The 20,312-nt window shown below is 31.0% G+C and overlaps 2 protein-coding genes and 1 non-coding gene across 4 annotated transcripts; 2 read left to right on the plus strand and 1 right to left on the minus strand.

The window, feature by feature from the left end:
• The first annotated feature begins 307 nt into the window (after positions 1–307).
• Positions 308–2,480, plus strand: LOC145063429 (soluble inorganic pyrophosphatase 6, chloroplastic-like). 2 transcript variants are annotated; one of them, XM_079011036.1, is made up of 6 exons: positions 308–712; positions 853–1,013; positions 1,178–1,278; positions 1,443–1,624; positions 1,787–1,885; positions 2,158–2,480. In XM_079011036.1, the coding sequence occupies exons 1-6, from the start codon at positions 458–460 to the stop codon at positions 2,248–2,250; spliced, it is 891 nt and encodes a 296-aa protein (XP_078867162.1). In that variant the 5' UTR covers positions 308–457; the 3' UTR covers positions 2,251–2,480. The 2 variants fall into 2 exon arrangements, with proteins under 2 accessions (XP_078867162.1, XP_078867163.1); XM_079011037.1 differs by having other exon boundaries at positions 2,098–2,235.
• A 7,492-nt stretch (positions 2,481–9,972) lies between these two features.
• On the minus strand, positions 9,973–13,453 carry LOC145062434 (Major facilitator superfamily protein). Its single transcript, XM_079010042.1, has 16 exons — positions 13,131–13,453; positions 12,764–12,895; positions 12,574–12,675; positions 12,348–12,452; positions 12,175–12,250; positions 12,015–12,089; positions 11,804–11,906; positions 11,653–11,718; positions 11,486–11,543; positions 11,328–11,395; positions 11,170–11,246; positions 10,970–11,083; positions 10,752–10,871; positions 10,551–10,679; positions 10,378–10,456; positions 9,973–10,293 (listed from the first exon to the last, which is right to left on the minus strand). Exons 1-16 carry the CDS (start codon positions 13,307–13,309, stop codon positions 10,160–10,162), a joined length of 1,617 nt encoding a protein of 538 aa, XP_078866168.1. The 5' UTR covers positions 13,310–13,453; the 3' UTR covers positions 9,973–10,159.
• Positions 13,454–17,546: 4,093 nt separating this feature from the next.
• Positions 17,547–17,618, plus strand: TRNAG-UCC (transfer RNA glycine (anticodon UCC)). Its single transcript has one exon. It is a non-coding gene; the product is annotated as a tRNA-Gly (tRNA).
• The last annotated feature ends 2,694 nt before the right edge of the window (positions 17,619–20,312 follow it).

The following is a 20,312-nucleotide window of genomic DNA, read 5'->3' on the forward strand; positions in this document are numbered from 1 at the left end:
AGAGGAGAGAGGGAGATTTAATTTTATTTTTATTTTTTTTAAATTTGAAAATCAGAAAAACAATTAGGAAAAAAATAAAAAATCATATTAACATATTAACAGGGGCAAATCCGTCATTTTGAAAAAAATCATAATAGATTGGACCAAATAAGCAACAAAATGGAAACTTTGGACCTTGGTGCTAGTCCAAACTTTTTTGGACTAAAGTGTCAATTTTTGACAAACCATAGGACCATTTGTGCAGTTTTGTCGGATAATAACAAAATAAGTACCATTTATATAATTCAAATAAATAATTTAGGAAAAAGATTCTAGAGAGTCTTCCACTTCTCAACAGTCGATAATTGTGTGCTTCCCCCTCTGCTTCAGTCTCTCTGGTTGAAAATTGACCCTCACAAGTCACAAACCACCTTCATCTTGCCTTCTCTCTGGATATCACACTCGCTACCCGTCATCCATGGCGGCCGCTAGAGTCATGATGTCTGCTAGCATTATCTCCACATCATCTTCTATGTTCTTCAAAGCCGCGACCACTCCATTCTTAAAACCTAATCGATTAAGACATTGCTTCAATACCCACAACAGATTACCTTCAAGTAAAAGGCTTTTCACCTGTAAATCCCTCTACAGGCCGCATGTCCAGATCAAAGAGGAAGGACAACCTGAAACCCTAGATTACAGAGTCTTCTTCGTCGATGATTCTGGCAAAAAGGTTTCACTATATACCACATTCTCCCCATTTTGCTGTGTAGTTCTGATCGCTTTACCGAATTAGATGATTAATCACACTCACATAAATTTTCCTGTATCAATCTTTCTGCTTTCATCAACGAAGATCGTTTTGTGTTCCAGATTTCACCTTGGCATGATATACCGCTGCACTTGGGTGATGGAGCATTCAATTTCATTGTTGAAATCCCCAAAGAATCAAGTGCAAAAATGGAGGTTGCTACTGATGAGATTTATACCCCAATTAAGCAAGATACAAAGAAAGGGAAACTTAGATATTACCCGTAAGACATTGTGTTTTTTCCTCGTGCACCATTTTCGAGAGCTTTTTTCTTATGTTATTGGATCATTTACTTCATCTATGGAGTTCCTGAATCTTGGTTGAATCGATAATTGTACAAGATTAATTTCTATTTAACGTTGTTACAACCGATTCCTTGTTTTCTAGGTATAACATTAATTGGAATTATGGGTTGCTTCCACAAACATGGGAAGATCCATCATTAGCAAACCCTGATGTAGATGGTGCGTTTGGAGATAATGATCCAGGTGAATCAACTTTTAAGGGTTCTTTTTGGCATTTTACAAAACTTTTAGTAGCGATTAGCGAACTTATGATAATTCTGTGTTATAACTTGATAAATTTCTATTAATATTCGTATTTAGCTAATGAGTTTTTTACATAACAACTTTATTTAATTGATTTTTTGCAGTTGATGTTGTTGAAATTGGTGAAATTCGTGGGAAAGTGGGCCAACTTATGAAGGTGAAGCCTTTAGGTTGTCTAGCTATGATCGATGAAGGTGAGCTTGATTGGAAAATTGTTGCAATTTCATTGGATGATCCACGGGCCCCACTTGTGAACGATGTTGATGACGTGGACAAGCATTTCCCCGTAATTTTTTCTCCCTTTAAATTTCATACACTTTATAAAACCATGTGTCGACTCTCACAGTGATTTAATCTTTCATAGAACATATTAATGTTAGAATTACGTGATATTTCATCAATTTGAGTTCAATTTAAGAGACTAATTGGTGAAATTTGGTAAATTTAGGGGACTTTAACTGCAATTAGAGACTGGTTTAGAGACTATAAAATCCCAGATGGAAAACCAGCTAATAAATTTGGACTTGGCAACAAAGCAGCTAATAAGGTATGAATTTATTTTGGTTGACTATTTGACTTTTTGCCAAATTTAAAAAATACCCTTTTTGATATCATGAAGTTAAAGAGAATATTTTGTTAGACCCAAATCAATATCAACTATCAAGTTTTGTTTTTGTAATGAATTAATGATGGCAATGGGCATATAGGATATTGTAACTTGGAGTATTGTCTAAAAATGGAAATTTTGTAATTTCATAGGGTATAAAGTTGTTACATTTTGATAGTTGAGGGTTGAAGATGGTTTGAGTTGAATTACAGGATTATGCTTTGAAGGTGATTATGGAGACCAATGAATCATGGGCTAAGCTTGTGAAGAGATCAATTCCATCTGGGGAGCTTTCTCTTGTGTAAATATGAAATTTCCATGTCATCAATTTTTTTGGTAAGTTTTATTCTTTTTTCTTGAATTTTTGCAAATATGGAGCTAATGCTCAATAGAGAAATATGTGATTTTATTAGGGTTTGTTTGGTATGATGAAACATGGAAATGTAAACGCAAATGAATGTATGGTATGATGCAAACATTGAAATGTAATAACAAAGGAATGGAATAATAGTAATTGAACGAGCAATCTTGTTGATGTTGTGTGTCATGTGTAGACAGAAAGTCAAATGAAATTAAACTGATAAATAATGAAAAAAAATGTTTTTATCTGAAATGAAATTTCTAATCAAATAAAAAATCGCTAAATAATGTCGTTTGAAATGTATATTAATGTATTTCAAGTAAGTAGGCCGAAAAAGAAAATGATTATTATTTTTAAAATTTTGGCTAATATAATTAAAAGTTAAATACCATAAAATATTAAAAAGTAAAAATAATAACAAATATTTTTTTTGTCAAATGTAAAGGTTTTAATTGAAGCGTTTTAGAGCATTTCCAATGCATTTTTTTGATCATTCAAATTGGAAATGTTAGTTTACTTAATATATATTAATAGTTCCATAGAGGGGATGAGCATTTTTTCGGTTGGACTAGACCGGATTGGAAAAAATTGAATAGGAACTGAATTGTAGTATTCAGTCAAGTTCTTAGTTCTATTTCCCACTAAACCAGTTTTCGGTTCTCGGTTTGGAACCGAACACATCCCTAAAGAGCACACATTGTAGAACCGAACTGGAACTGGAACAAGGGTATTCGATCCAGTTTTCAATTCTCCATTTCCCAATAAATTGGTTCCCATTTTTTAGGTTCTCGGTTTCCGGACCAATGCTCATCCCTAGTTTATATATGGTTTGTCCTTCTAACCCATACTCTTTAATAATATTTCATTACCCTTTCATTTTATTTTAGTTGTAAATAAATTTTATTTCTTCGATATATATTTATGTCTATTAATTAAATGTTTCATTCTCTTTAAGAATATTTCATTTTATTCTCTTTGTTTTATTTTAGTTTTAAATAGTTTTTTTCTTTGATATATATTTATGTCTATTAATTGAATTTCATTTTACTCTCTTCGTTTTATTTTAGTTTTAAATAATTTTTTTCTTTGATATATATATATATATATATATATATATATATATATATATATATATATATATTACAAATTAATACAAACCATATTTATTAAAATATGCTCTTTTAAAAATAACTAATTAAATGAATGAATTTTATGACGGTGATTAATTAGTTAAACTCATAAAAAATAGTTATTATATATTAACCATTTAGAGGTGTAATTTTATTAAAAGTCAAAATTAGTGAAATATTGAGGCGGTTTTAATAATTTTACAATTGGAAATGCTTTTCGGCTTTTAGAATTTTTTTTCATTTAAATATATTGTTATTATAAATTATATAAATAGAAATTGTATCATCTCTAATAAATGAAAGTTTTTTTTGCCACTTGTTACACTTTCATTCAATTTGTCAGATATCATTTTATGATTATTTTGAATTAATTTTTTTTCTACATGTCATTTTATGAGTTTTTTTATTTTATTAAATTCCATATAATATTTTAATATAATAATTGCAATAAATATAGTAATAAGTGAATATTAATTTCACTAATAAACTTATTTTTTAATTTCAAAATTCTCAAAATTAAATCTCATTAATTTATTTTGTTCATTTAAATTTAAAAGATAAAAAACATTTTCATTATAATAAATCATTATTTTTTTTCTTATTTTATTATAAATTCAAAATTTTCAAATATTTTGATTTTTATGTTTAATTTTTACTTTTTTTTTTATAAATTAACTTATGTAATATATGTTTAACTTTTACTTTTTTTTTAAATCAACTTAGGTAATACATAAGTCTTACAACTAGGGGGTGTTTGGCTTAGCTTTTCACAGCCAAAAATCCTTTTTGTAAAAGAAAAAAAACAAAAAGATGTTTGGCAAACTAATAACTTTTGAAGTTTTAATACAAGAAAAAACAACTTTTTAGAAAAGTCAGGAAATCCTGATTTTTTTGTAACTTTTTGGAAAAGTTCTTTTGAACTTTTAAACGCTAACCCAAATACGCCCCTAATATAATAATAATAATTATAATATAGTAAAAAGTCATTCCATACAACTAGTATAATAATAATAATTATAATATAGAAGAAAGACATTCCCCCTTATGGAATGAAAAGTTAATAATGGGAAAATTATATAAATGAAACTAATTTATAATTATAATATATCATGATTATATAAATGAAACTATTTTATAGATGATAAATATCCTCTTAGTTTTTGTTTTATATATTATTTTATCAAATTAAATGGTGATATATGTAATAGAAAGGAGGATTTATAGGAAGGATATTTAATTTCAATTTATAGTTATTATATCATGATTTGAAAGTACAAAATTAATTTATAGTTATACATATATCATGATTTGAATGGACTTGATCCCAGCTTTTGCTTTGATTTTCTTTTTTAGTTTTCGCAAAGGGTAAAAAAAATGTTGGATTTGGTACAATTATTATAAAATAAGAACCCATGCAAAATCTATTTGCATTTCATCTTTTTGATCAAAAGTACAAGAATGAAAATGACAGGATATATACAACACACATTCTGTAAATGAAGTCTGTATCTATATGTGTATGGTTGTTCATACGTTCATGATTTTACAAGCTATACAGATCTCGACAACTCCCTGAAATTCTTCTCTAATCCGGATTCCATCTGATCCTCCGCCGTTGATGTCCTTGCTTCATATGTTTGATGAGGTTGGATCAGTTTCAAAACCCAATTCACTGCAGAGTTCTTCGCCGGAAAAAATGGTGGAGATGGGGGTGGAGATGCCACCGCCGCCGACTTGGCGGTGGGGTTGTGGCGGTGGTGGTGGGATTCTCCTACGAGCGTAAGCATGGCCGCAGTAGGTGCCATTTGTTAATTTTTAGAATCTCGATCCTTTGTTTCAGTTTTAGAGGCATATGCATAATGAATTAAGTTTAAGGATAATAGATATATAACACATGGCTATGTCTATGTGGAAGAGGATAAACCGTTGGTATACTATGGGCGCCCTATGGTTTTGTTTTTTTTTAACTCCAGCTTGTGTTGTTCCTGTGTGCCCCTTCCGCTCTTTCTCTCACACACACATCCATTTATGGACACACACATGCATACATACTTATACACACATCAATATTAAAATGTATCCTTATTATTAGGAGAAAAATAGATAATTAACTACGTAAACAAGCCGAGTCTGAAGCTCGGCTCGGGCTCGTGTTATGAGAGACTCAAGTTCGAGCTCAGGTCAATTCAAACTTATTGTATGAAGCTTAGCTAGAGCTCGCGAAGAATTACATAAACTTGGTTCGGACTCCAGATCGGCTTGTTTGTTTTTTGTCTGATTAACCTAAATAAGCATAAGCTCGTTAAGAAGCTCATTTACCGATACCATTAATCCCTAATTCTTCAAATATGTTTTTATTGCAATATATAAAAGTAATAATAGTGTGTGTGTGTGTGTGTATATATATATATATATATATATATATATATATATATATATATATATATATATACGAGCTCACTGATTGAAGTTTGGCTCGAACTCGTTTAATAAACGAGCCTCATATTTAGGCTTGATCTCGACTTGGGGTCGTTTAACTCGATCTCGAGTCGAGCTTTTAACGAGTCGATCTTGAGTAGCTTACAGGTAGCTCGGCTCACTTACACCCCTAAATTGACGACATCAAAGTTTGCATAAAATAGAGGACACTGGATTGAGGAGGTGAGGTTAAAAGGATTGTGTCGATGGTAGGCAGTAGTCCCAATCCGGTCTAGATCGACGGTAGTAGGTCGGTCCCCCTTTTGGCATGTCTTAGGTCAGATTTGTCTTGATCTTTTAACGTTAAAGAGAATGGTAGCACCTTTAGCACAATGTCGCATCAGATTTTGTTAAGACATGTAAGCATTTGTCAAAACTTAAAATAGATAATGCACTCAAAGGGTGACATGGTTTAGATTGTGTACACATTTAGTCATTTATGTTTATTTTTTACACATTTAGTCATTTATGTTTTTTTTTGTATATATTTAGTCCCTTATGTTTTTTGTTTTGTACACATATGACTATTACGCTTGATTTGCCATATGTGTACAAAAGCAAAAAACATAAGTGACTAAAATGTGTCCACAATCTAAGTGTACACATATGACCATCAATCGTAATGGTCTTATGTGTACAAAATAAAAATAAAAACATAAGAGACTAAATATGTACAAAAAAACATAAATGACTAATATGTACAAAAATAAACATAAGTGACTAAATGTATACACAATCTAAACTATGTTACCCTTTAAGTGCATTATCACTTGTTAAAAAACCTTAGCACCTTCTAAAAGATAAGGAGTGGTGGTGAAGAAATTTAATTATAACTTATTTTGGAAAAAGAAAAACAAATTGAGGCCAACCAATCACAACCCACATTCCCTCATTTTCTCTCCATTCTCTTCTTGTTACCCTGCTAGCTTAGCACCTCCCTTAGCTCATGCTAGGGGTGGTGTTTGGTGAGGCTTGCTTAGTACCCTCAGTCCCCACTCCCCATAGCCTAATGACTTTTTCCTAAAATGTTGAGTAATGGATTACCGTTTAAAAGCAGTTTCACATTTATTTACATAATTGTGACAATTAAAAATAGAGGTGATGCCTAATACAATATGTGAAGACAGAAAACATTAAAGATAAAATGTGAACTTACTTAATTGTCATTAACCTGACAAAGAGGTGAGTTTTGAGCAAATCAATCTTGATCCAAATCTTTTTAAAAAAATTTAAATTCTGATTAAACCCGCTCCCTACCCTACAAGATTTTAAATAATAAAACACATACTCTTATCCATCAAATCTACAGATATCCAAACTCGCCTGATAACCTGTAGGTTTTTTGAATAATCAAACACATTTTAATTAATTCTTAAAATAACATTTCTTAAATAAAACAAATGTTAATTTAGAAAACGACTTACATACTCGAGGACTTTCGATTGAAATTAAAGTCACTATTGTAGTAATTTCCGATTGATTTTTTGATCATCGATTGCAATGACAGAGAATAACAATTGCAAACTTTGCAAATGATAAACACACTCCAGAGAAAAAAAATTCGCAACAAGAAATATGAAAATAGAAATCCCAAGTGCCCATCTAACCCATGAAAATTCATCACGTTCGTTGCACTTCGTTCGTCATGTTACATAGTGAATAAGCAAAAAAAACAACAAACTAATACCCAAACAAAAATGATTATAATCAAATACAAATGCAAAACCAAACCTATTGTATTTTCGGCCATTTTAATCGTTAGTGAATAAGATTATAAGTAAATCACTTGCCAATTTGCCACACATTATTCCAAATTCTAATTCATGTTTTAATCGTCTATGATTATATAACCATATTCCCTATCATAGAACTAAATCTATGATTAGTAAAAGAAAAACAAACACTAACAATAATTCCAAAACCAAATTTTACTAATAATATTTCAAAAAAAGAGATCAATTGTAGATAAAAGAAAAAATGAATAAAATGCATCAAAATAAAGTTAATACAAGAAAAGAGATGTTTGATTTTTTATGAACATCTACTCAATGTTATAAACTGAGAACGAACAGATGCACCAAAAGGCAAACATGTTGATCCCTCTTTTCTTAATTCACAACACCCAAAACAAAATGCATCAATTCAAAATACACAGTCGATTAGCTTAATAAGCAATCCTACGATATTGTAAAAAAAACAAATGTTAACTAAAATCAATGATGCAAAGTCAGGTGGGCTTTCCAAATTTATAGAATTAAAAATGAAGAAAATAGGATGTGTACATACCGGTGATGAGAAGGACGGCGGAATAGGTCTGATAGTCGGCGAACCTTGGGTGTGGGAAGATTTTGACGAATGGCGAGTCACAAAAAACCCTAGTTCCTCAATTCTTTTCAGATTGCCATTAGGAAGAAAGGAACATTCTATCACTGTGATTAAATGGGTTGGGGTGATACACACACCACCATGGTGAGATGGTCCAAATAGGACTGCAAAAAACGATGGCTGAGGGAGGAGGAGATCATGGTATGTAATCGGTGGCTAGAGCAAAATCGATGCACAACCAGAAAAGCCGATAAAACCATAAACCCGTGGCGACTTGTGATAGTCTGATTAGGGTTGTGACACATGATGGTGCGATAGAGGACGTTGTGAGAAGAAGAAATTGTGGAATGCAGACGATGAGGCGGATTATTGATCGAACCCTACCCTAGGTATAGAGAGAAAGAGAGGTGGAGAGGGGGAAGTAATTTGAAAGGCATTATGAGAGAGATTGAGAAATTATAGGAATGAGTTAAAGTTGCAATTACCATTATAGCCTTATGACCTTTTACAAGTTGCACTTTAATACCGGTTGTTTCTACATTTTACACAAATGACCCGTTTGATAATAGCCTAAATATTTAGATGGTCCAGATCCATTCTTACGTTCTCAACCTTTTAGGTGTTCTCATTTGATCTCACTCATATATATATATATATATATATATATATATATATATATATATATATATATATATATATATATATATATATATATATATATATATATCCATCACATCTTATATATTATCTTGGGAGGGATAAAATGATTCAAATGCAAACTCCAATTTATGAATAATCAAACACCCACCTAACAATAATATAACTCCAACATAACCAACATAACCAGACAATTTATGAAATCCCTCAACTTCTACCTAACACGACCTTTTATGAAATCTCATTTATGAATCATCAAACACCCACCTAACAACAATATAACTCCAACATAACTTGACAGTTTATGAAATCTCTCAACTTCAACCTAACACGACTTTCTATGAATCTGAACCGAAAATACCGAACAATCTGGAATAAAATGAAAAAAAAAGGTCGATTGAAAAAACTAACCAAAGACCATGAGATCGAACTAGTCTAGACCAGACCTAAACCTAGACAGAAAAGAAAAAAAAAAAGACTTCTCCAAAATTGAACCGGTTTTGATCACCAAAGACCGGTTCATCGAAGACCTAAAAGAGATTGGACCGGTCCTTGACCGATTTTGTTTACCTCTAGTAGAAGGTAGAATAAGGTATCCTTTGTGGTCCTGGACCGATGAAGATGTACTTAACCATCCTGGTTTTGAGGGAACGATTTTGGTTCACTGACCACTTATTTGAGATTTTACCATTACGACCGGATTAGTGTCGAGTTTTTCAAAACCAGTCCACAAGCTAGTTTTTTTTGTCATTTAGAGAAACTTTTTTAATACATCGGCTTGATCGTTTTACTCTTATATGTTGTGTATAAATCTCAATCCAAAGGGCCATAATGCTATTTTACCCTCCTTGAATGTTGCCCAAAGTTGTCACAAGTATTGCTATGCAACCACTTAACATAACAAACGTTTGAAATCAATACAACTCGATTAAAATGGTAGTTGTGTCAAGAGAAATGTTAAAAGTTTTAAAACTACAACACAATTATATGGTGTTTAACATCCCCTATTCATCATTTACATAAATTTGTTGACATTTTACCATAAAACCCTTCCATTAGTTGAAAAGAAAAACACGTGTAAAACCAGATGCATTTTAACTATGAACATATCTGAAATCCTAAGTAAGCTCAAAACGAAAATACTTACAAACAAAAATACCATAAAAAAGGAAAGAATAGCTATAGCTGGTGAGAGGCTGTACATCTACTATTTGTTAAAAAAGAAAAAAAGACATTTATACCCCTCAAAAGATCCTACCATCTTCATGCTTCAGAAGAACCAACATCTGTCTCGATCGTTTTTTCTTCAAGCAATGGTGTTGTATTTGTTCGCTCAGTATTTCCATCTTGATGCTCACTATCTTCATTATATCTATCCACACTTTGAACAAAAATACCTTCAAAAAAAAAACAAAAAAAAATCATTAAATTTTTCTACTTCATAATTTATTAAATAAATCTTGTAAATCCCAAAATCATACCTATAAACCATATTCCAGATGCCAAAAACAGTATTGAAGTTAGAATCAAAGCAGAAGTCCTCCAGTTTTTTATATTGTCCTGTAACAAACCAACATTATGTTTACTTTAGAATAATTATTAAAAAGTTTTATCAATTATTTAAAAATAAAATAAAAAATAAAAAATAACAAACCTGAAGAACTCCAACAAGAGGAGAAGAAGGAACATCACCAAAGACATGAATTGAGACAGTAGACATGGCCATAGACAAAGGTCTTAAACTTGGTTTAACAGTATGAAGACACACAAAATTCACAGGACCCTGAAATATTAAATAATTAAATAAACAAATATTAAGTAATTAATAATATTAATATGTGATTTTAATTTTCACCTGAGTTGCAAATACGAGAATTTCTCCAATTAGAAACAGAACAATAAAAGCATACAAGTTCTTGAAACAAAAGGCACTGAAGCAAAATATCGCACCAAAAAACGTTGCTGTTGAAAGAAGCTACAAAAATAATAAATAAAACATTATTATTTATTTATTTATTTAAGTAAAATAATTAGGTAGATTTTTCATTTAATGAGAAAAATGAAAATGCATACCTTGAAAGCATTAGGAATTGTGGCATTCATGTAATCTAATATAAAACCACCCGATAATGTCCCCACAATTCCACCTATAATTGTGATTCCTCCAAATAACATATCTGCATTACTCTGTAAATAATATAAATATAAAAAAGGTACGTTTTTTTATTGTTTATTTTATTAAACGAGAAAAAAAAATTAAGTTAAATGGTTACCATATGATATATGCTATAACCAGCTTTTGGGCCCCAGTATGAATATGCACCAATGACAAAGTTGTACGCAATATAACCTAGAAATTTACAAAAAAAAAATAATAATAATAATTTATAGTAAACAATTATACAAAATGATGAGAAAATAAAAATAGTACCTAGAACGTTGATGACAAATATCTTTTCAGCCAAAAGAGCTTTTATATCTTTCCAAAATAAACCAAATCTGCAATAAAGATAAATTCATAGTAACAAGTTTTTTTATGATAAAAATAATAAAATTCTAGATTTATTGATTTAAGAAATAAGAACACACCTGGAAGGTTCTTTTGAGGTGTGTTTGGATACAGGGACATCTTTGTCATTTGTAATAACTGTTTCGATACATATATTTTTATCAAATAATTATTAAAAAAAAGGCGTATTACTATTATTTTATTATTATTAATTATTAATTAAATAAATAAAAGTAAGATGGAGCACCTTCGATTTCTATAACATTTGTCTCTGGAGTTGTCAATGACTTTTTCGTCCCTGTTGGAGAAAACCCTGTAATTTCAATTTTTTTTTTAATTAGTAACACAAAATGATTAAAAATTAAAAATATGAAATGATTATATTTTTCAAAAAATACCTTTCATTTGCAAAGGTTTCATTACAAACCCCAAAATAGCAAAAGGTAACATCAAAATTGCCTCACCAAAAAATGCATACCTCCAACCAAATCCATTTCCAACCTAAACACAAAAATAATTAAATAAATAAATAAAAGTCATTAGTTTGACTTTTTATATTTATATTTACATTTTTTTACTATAATTAAAATTAGGTAAAATAAAACTTACCCATCCACCATAAACATAACCAAGGGCAATTCCTGTAGGTATGCACATGTAAAATATTCCCAACCAAGCTGTTCTCTGTAAAAATAAATAAATAAGTTATTTTTATACAGGGGTATTATCGTCAATTCGTCATATGTATAAATATTGGGTGATTTGGAACCTGAGTTGCGGGGGCATTATCGTCAATAAACGGAGCTGCAAGACTAATGAAAGAAGCCTCGCCAACACCAACTAACCTGAAAAATTATTAGGGTGATTTAATCTTAATGAGGAATAAATAAATAAAATTAAAAAAGTCAAATGTGTGTTTGAAAATTGAAATAGTCAACTCACATTCTGCAGATTGTGATTGACCAAAAGTCAATTGAAATCCCACAACCAGCTGCTGCAAAAGTCCAAACAGACAATCCAACTCCAATAAGCCTAAATGGATTAATGCTGCAAATATAGAAAATCATTAAAGATTATTTTAGAATATGAATAATATTATTATTAGTAGTAGTAATTTAGAATCCATAATAACACAATTACACATAATTTTAAGTTTTTAACATATTACCTTTTGGCCAATGATGCAAATATTGGAGATGCTACAAGAAGTCCAACCATGAAAGCAGATGAAATTACTCCATCTTTGAAATTGCTTAGGTTAAAATCGCCCCTATAAAAAATTTGCAATTTTTGTTTCATTTGAGATCAGTATCAATCAAAATATCGAATTCAAGAAGAACGTGAAAGGAAAGACTTACTGAATTCCACTTCCATGAGAGCATACACCAGTTTTTGTGCAAACTCTGGGACTTCCATTGACGCCATTGCTGGCAATGGCACCTCGATCCACATAATTTATCATGTTGATCACACAGAATATCACCAGCAGCCTGCATAAATACAATCAGTAAACTAGGGTTTCTATTGAAGCTCTAATCGGAAGATGAAACCCTAATGATTGCTTAGGAATCACAGAAACCCAACTATTAAGCATGGTGAAACGTCAACAGCACAAACAAAACCCCAAAACCAGATTCGATTGACCAATTTCGAATGCAAAAAAACTGAAATTTACTTGAATTCCCACATTCATCTGGGTTTATTGATAACGATAAGATCTCATACCTTTTGGGAGTGAACCATGAAGGAGTAGGTTGAGGTAAAGAAGCAGAAGTTTTAGCCATGTCTGATTTCGTCTCCGTCTCCGTCTCTTTCTCTACTGGAACAACAACAGCAGCAGCAGCAGCAGCAGGGTCTGATTCTTGATTGTGAACCGCCGTGTCAGGCGGTGGTTCAACACCCATATATTATATATGTGTGTGTGGTTTAGTGTGTGTACAGATATCGATATAGATTTATATTATTATATATATCTACTCCATTGTACTGATGTGGGTATCAAGCAAAATAGTTAGATACGACTTTTTAACACAAGGTATTGACTTCAATGGCAAGTGTTTGTGTTTTGGAAGGCATTGAAAGAACCCTTGATGAAGATTGCGTGAATGGTGATTGGAATTTAAGGATGATGATGATAGATTGATGGGGTGGGAGAGTTTGTTCTTGATTCTGTTTGGATTTGTTAATTTTTAAGTGAGAGTGCGCAGCTTTTGCTCTTGACATTATTGGGTAGGACCGATTTCTCCTTGAAAGTTTAGTAATTAGATGTTTCATTATGTAACTTTATGAATTATTGAGATAAATATAATTGGAGAGCTTTTACTTGTTTTATGAAGGATAAATATTCAAAACGTGTAAAAACTTGATCCAATTATAAAATTGTGGGAGGGGATAAGGAGATTATCTTATTTTAAATTTAGATTAATTTTTATGAAATTTATAAAAAACCACAGATTATTAGTAAGGTTGTTAAAATTGAGATTTTATCTATCATTGTTTTTTATATTGTATTTTGTAAAATCATAATAGAGATGAAAAGATTCCAACACTAGAAATAATTAAGTTTAAAACTGAAAATTACCTCTTCTATCTCTCATAAATTATAGTATAAAATTTGGAAGATAGTGTTAATCTTAAAGTTAATATATAATGTTTAAATCTAACTATTTAATAAAATTTTAGAAAATGCATTGCTATAATTTTTTTTTCTTTTATAGTACAATTACCTTGTTATAAAGTATTTTTTTTATCATTTACAATAAATAAATAAATAAATAAACTTGATGCATACAAAACAAATATTTGTCTACAATCATATAATAATAGAGTAAAGAAACAACAACTCACTTAAGTTGTGTGGTTATTTGGGTTCGCGTGATAATGTGATGTTAGGGTTTCGATCTCAAATAACAAATTTTGAAGCTCGATTTCAAGTATAAAACAAATTTGTATGATTATGTATTGGATTTTTCAATAACATGTGATATTAATTATCTAGTATTAGGGAAAACTTTAGAATTTAAGATTTTAGACCTTAAAGACTATATTAGAAAAAAAGGATTTGATCAAGCACGATGTTATCATCAAACAAATAATCCTACAACCATAGGTACGATTTTGCTATACGATCGATCATATTGTGATTATGATCGTTTTTGGCTTGTAAGATTGTAGGGTTGTATTTTATGATCAAGATCCTGATCTTACCAATATTGATTGTTAATCCTACGATCAAGATCTCAGTTTTAGCAACGTTACGACTTAAGAGAAAATGTGCAATTTTATGTTACTGTAGAAACTAAAATAAGATATAATTATTTATATAACTAACAGTTTAAATAGAAACAATAATTCTTGTGAAAAACTTCTCTTATTTGTTTATACTGATATAGATATTATTTATAGAACATAAAAATGCTAAATATTGATATAAGTTCTCATGCTAATTAAAAAAAAGTTTAAGAATGTAAACAAAATCAAAACCATTCATTAATGAATAATAATTAAAAATAAAAAATTATATTTTTTATATTGTATATCATATAAAAATCTATTTATAAAACATAAAAATGATTACTGTATATAAATTTGGTGTATTTGTTTTTTTTTTTTGAAAAAAAAAATCGTTAGATGATATATAAAATCACATTAATCATATTTTATTCACCAATGAATATAGTGCTAAATTTGTTTTTCGAATTTGAATTTGGATATCTCTATAGACATAAAAAGTTATGAACTTTGGTATATGTTTTCTTTCCGAAAGAATAACCATCCTTAAAAAAATAGCAATATTCATCAATGAATGGATTTTTTGTTTTCTTTTTGTTTCTTACGGCTTTATTTTTTCTCCGGCTAACGTGAGAACCTAAATTATTATTTATCATATTATGATATAACCAATGGTATACTCATTGATATTAACAAATTTCTTTACAAAAATTATCTCTTTTATTTGAGCATGTCCTATACACCTAAATTGTTCGAATTAACGGATATATAAAAACAAATTAGTTTTGATCGTAAGGTTATACCTAAAGCTTATAGATAGACATTTTAATTCAATTAAATCAATAAAAAAACTAATCACAAATATTTTATTTTTTCCAAAGAAATGAATAATTGTACATCGAAATTTAGTGGCTTTGATTTCTTTTCATTAAAACTAGTAAATTTTTGACAAAATTTTAATTGGGACCACTTTAACCTTTATTATAGTTTTATTTGTGCAAATACAACTTCTTTTTTTACAATAAATGCAATCTACCCGTCAAAATGATAGACATAAAAGAAAGTGTTAATTTTATATGATTTTCATTTAATGAAACTAAATTACAAAATAATTAAACCTAAATACAATGGATTTTCTTTATATTGCCTTAGATTTATACATCTAAGGAATTACTTATATTATGACTTATGAATTAGGGTAAATGACAAAAAAAAACATTCTTTTTACACAGAAATTCGATTTTGACACCGTGTTTTTTTATGTCAATTTTGACACTGTGTTTTTCAATTTGTTACAATTCTGACCACTTGACCAGTTAATCAGGTTACATGCTGACGTGACATGATGACGTGGCATGCTGACATGATATGTTGACGTGTCAAAATTGATTTTTTTTTCCACAAAAAACACTAAGTTTTCTATTTTTTCGATTTTGACACTAAGTTTAATTTTTTATTTCAATTTTGACACTATGTTTTTTTTGTTCCAATCGAACATCATTTATCAAATTTTGTTCAATTTTGTCTATTTTCCATTTGAAACCATATAAATATATTTTTTTATTACATTTTAAACCGTATAAACATATTTTTTCGTTTAAAAACCACATTTTTATTTAAGTACAAGGTGTTTTTTTTCTTACATTCAAAACATTAGTTATATCATGAGAATCAAACTAACCATAAGCTTCTAATAAGATGTAAAAATTTGATGAGTTGCAAAATTGATATCCGAGTTTTGATCGACTACATGCCTCCAAACCTCCAAACACATTTTAAAGTTGCATATTTAATATAAAATACAATTTTTATATAACTAATACATATTTATACATAAAAATATGGTTTGAGTGTAAAAAAAAAAAGTATTTATACAAAACTATGGTTCTTAAATGAAAAAAAAAACATATTTATACGGTTTAAATGTATTAAAAAAATATTTATTAGATTTCAAATAGAAAATTATCAACATTGAACAAAATTGGAAAAAATGATGTTCGATTTGGAACAAAAAAACATAATGTCAAAGTTGAAAGAAAAAATTAAGCTTAATGTCAAAATCGAAAAAAAAAAATGAAAACTTAGTGTTTTTTATGAGAAAAAAAATCAATTTTGACACGTCAGCATATCATGTCAACATGCCACTTCATCATGCCACATCAGCATGCAACCTAGTTAACCGGTCAAGTGGTCAGAATTGTAACAAATTGGAAAACACAGTGTCAAAATTGACACAAAAAAAAACACGGTGTCAAAATCGAATTCTGTGTAAAAAAAGTGTTTTTTGTGTCATTTACCCTATGAATTATGATAGTTAAAAAAGTTTGAGTATATATAATTTATTTTTCACTCGGGATATATGGCTTTTGATCAACTTGATCCAACATCTCATATGGATGCTAAATCTGAAGTATGTGGGAAACCATAAAGATGGCATATAATAAGAGGTATTAACACTTTAATAGTAATTCGTTTGGCACTCTAGGCTTTTTTTACACTTTCATGTTTGTCCAGTTGTCGTTTCTCTTTTTTAAGGATTTATTCTCTTTCACAGGTGTTTTACTCTTAGCATCTAAAACGAATCAAAGATCCCAAAACACTTGGTGATTGGTATCCTTCTTTTTGTAGGTTTCAGGTAATTAAGCCAAACAAAAAGATCGAGTTCTATCATCATAAAGTAATTTGCTTGAAATACATGCAGGAGTTTGATCCGAATAAACATGACTTTGATTCCTCATTGGATGAAAAGTTTTTGTTACTGTATGGAATTCCGGCGAAAACTCCGTCACCATTCATCTCTTTCAACACCGCTCCCACCACCTGGATGATTGTTTTCTCAGGCGAGCCGCTGCAGTCGATGGTGTCCACAAAATTGATACTTAAATATTTGTAGAAAGAATTAAACAACTTGCGTTTGTAGTCCAACGGTTAGGATAATTGCCTTCCAAGCAATAGACCCGGGTTCGACTCCCGGCAAACGCATATTATTTTTGTTGATTTTTAATTTAATCTAATCCTTGTCATCTAAATATATGCAAAAAAAGTTATCAAGGTACTTCGATTATTCTGTTTATTACTAATATAACTTTTGTTGAATACCTTTTAAGCAATGTACTTTAAAACATATGATATTATTGCAACGCCATCTAAATATAAAATAAATTCAATAAAAGTATAACGCCTTAATAAATTAATCGGCTGCCAAAACTCAGCTGCATTCTCTCTTCGTTGGTCAACAGACGACGACAATCATTCTCTGACAATTCTTCTCCACCATCTCTCATTAACAGCAAAGATGACAACCATCATTGTGTTTCCTTCATCTGAGAAGACCTCTCACAATACACAGTTTCACCCTATCACCCACTAACTACGGGTATTGGAAGACAATGTTACAACCTTTTCTCGTTACAAACAACTTGTTTGGCTATGTAGATGGCACAATTTCATGTCCTCCTGCCACCATTCTTTCCGCTGCCACATCAGGAAAAGATGGTCCCGAAGTATCAGTTTCACTACCCAATCCAAAAAAGGTAGCTTGGATTAGCAACGATGCTCACGTTTGGATGTTAATCTTGTCTACCCTCTCTGAAGCATCGTTTCAACATGTTTAAGGCACTAACTCTCGTGACCTTTGGTTGTCACTTGAACGCGCTTATGGTCCTCATACATCCTCACGAGAATACACACTCAAAACGCAACTTCTTAAAATAATAATGAAAGGCGACGAATCTTCCTCTGCATACCTTACCCGTGCTCAAGAATACTCAGATGCTTTAACCAACATCCGTGAACCAGCCAAAGAAAAAGATCTCGTTATGCTTGTTATTTCTGTATTAAGAGATGAATACAGTGGATTAAAATCCACTCTTCTTGCCCGCCAATTTCTTACTGCTTTCTCTAAACGTAATGGACTTTTAGCAGATCATGACTTCATGATCAAGAAAATACCTACAAATGTTTCACCGTCCCAAGCCTTTACGGCTTCCTCCTCATCACGTACACCTACTTCAGCCCCTACCGATACACTTCATGCCATCAAAAAACTTGCCCAACAGTTGGGTTTCCAACATCAGTCGTTTGGTAACCCACTGACGCCCTAGGCAAACTTCACACAATGCTTGGGCAATAACCACAAACATAACTTCAACAAGTCTGGCCGGGGAGAGGCAATTGACAACAACATGGAGGTGGAAGGAACACAAGTGCCCAATTTAGTTGGGCATCCAACCAAAACAAAGTATATGACACATGTAAGAGGTGTGGTATTAGTCACCTCCCGTCTCAATGCCCTAACCGTGATCCATCAACCATACACATAAGACCGTGCCTACTGTAAATTTTGTAGATTTTCGTTCATAGACATCCAACTCGTGGCTGCCAAAAACTGGTTCTAGTCATCATGTAGCTCTGGATCTATCGTGCTTTGACCAGTATGAGGCATGTCATGGTGAATATAACATCCATCTTGGCATCGGTAAAGGTTTACCCATCATTCATGTTGGTTATTCCAAACTATATTCTTCAAATAAATCATTTTCTCTCAAAAATATATAACATGTTTCAGAAATCAAACAAAATCTTCTTTTTGTTCATAATTTTTGTCAAGACAAAAATGTCTATTTTGAATTTAACTCCTTCTTTTTTATTGTGAATGACGAGATTACTCACACTATCCTCCACACGGGTCCAAGTAATGACAGTCTTTACTCTTTTCAGCTACCACAGATAAAATCAGTTCCTAAAGTTGCTTTCTCCGCTACCCGAGCTTCTTCCATCATTTGGCATCAACGCTTAGGACATCCCCATTCTCAGTTGTTGAAGACAATGTTCTCTAAATATCATTTACCTTTATCAGATACTTTTGATGTTTCTAGTTGTGATTCTTGTTCTATAGGAAAGTCATAAAAACTTAATTTGTTACCTTCTTATTACAAAAGTACAACTTATTTAGTTATATTGTTTTGTAATGTTTGGGGACCTGCTCCTTTTAGCACTTTTGATGGCCATCAATATTTCCTGTTATGTGTTCATTTTTCGAGATACATGTGGTTTTTTCTGTTAAAGTCTAAATTTGATGTTTATAACACATTCAAAGCATTCATGGTTACTGTTGAACGTCAATTTCAAACTCAAATCAAATATGTTCAAACTGACTGGGGGGGGGGGATTCCATAACCTTTCTTGGTTTTTCTCAAAACTTGGCATTACCCATCGGCTCTCATGTCCACACACAAGTGAACAAAACGGTTTTGTTGAGCACCGTCACCGTCATGTGGTTGAAACTGGCCTCACTTTGCTCGCTCAATCTCATGTACCACAAACCTTTTGGCATTTTGCTTTTGATTCGGCTGTCTATGTTATCTATTGTATGCCATGCCGAACAAACTCTAATACCCTCCCCTGACCCCTTGAAGTTGTGTTCAAACATACCCTTAATTTTTCATTCCTACGAGTTTTTGGTTGTAGATGCTATCCACATCTTCGTCCTTACAACAAACATAAAACGCATTTTAGGTCCATTCCTTGTGTGTTTCTTGGTTATAGTACTTCACATCATGGGTATCGTTGCTACGATCCTCTGTCTGAACGACTCTACAATGCTCGACATGTTCGATTTCATGAGCACTTCCCGTACCACAATGTGCCTCCTACAACATCACTATCGCTAACATC

The sequence above is a fragment of the Lactuca serriola genome, chromosome 7 (genome assembly GCF_051521515.1).
Source record: "Lactuca serriola cultivar US96UC23 chromosome 7, Lser_US96UC23_V15, whole genome shotgun sequence".
Taxonomy (NCBI): Eukaryota; Viridiplantae; Streptophyta; class Magnoliopsida; order Asterales; family Asteraceae; genus Lactuca; species Lactuca serriola.

Coding starts and splice junctions, on each gene's coding strand:
- LOC145063429 (XM_079011036.1), top strand. CDS start 458: ATGGCGGCCGCTAGAGTCATGATGTCTGCTAGCATTATCTCCACATCA. Junction 713..852: donor TCGATGATTCTGGCAAAAAG/GTTTCACTATAT, acceptor TTTGTGTTCCAG/ATTTCACCTTGGCATGATAT. Junction 1,014..1,177: donor GGGAAACTTAGATATTACCC/GTAAGACATTGT, acceptor CTTGTTTTCTAG/GTATAACATTAATTGGAATT.
- LOC145062434 (XM_079010042.1), bottom strand. CDS start 13,309: ATGGGTGTTGAACCACCGCCTGACACGGCGGTTCACAATCAAGAATCA. Junction 10,680..10,751: donor TTCTCGTATTTGCAACTCAG/GTGAAAATTAAA, acceptor TTAATATTTCAG/GGTCCTGTGAATTTTGTGTG. Junction 10,294..10,377: donor ATCTGGAATATGGTTTATAG/GTATGATTTTGG, acceptor TTTTTTTTGAAG/GTATTTTTGTTCAAAGTGTG.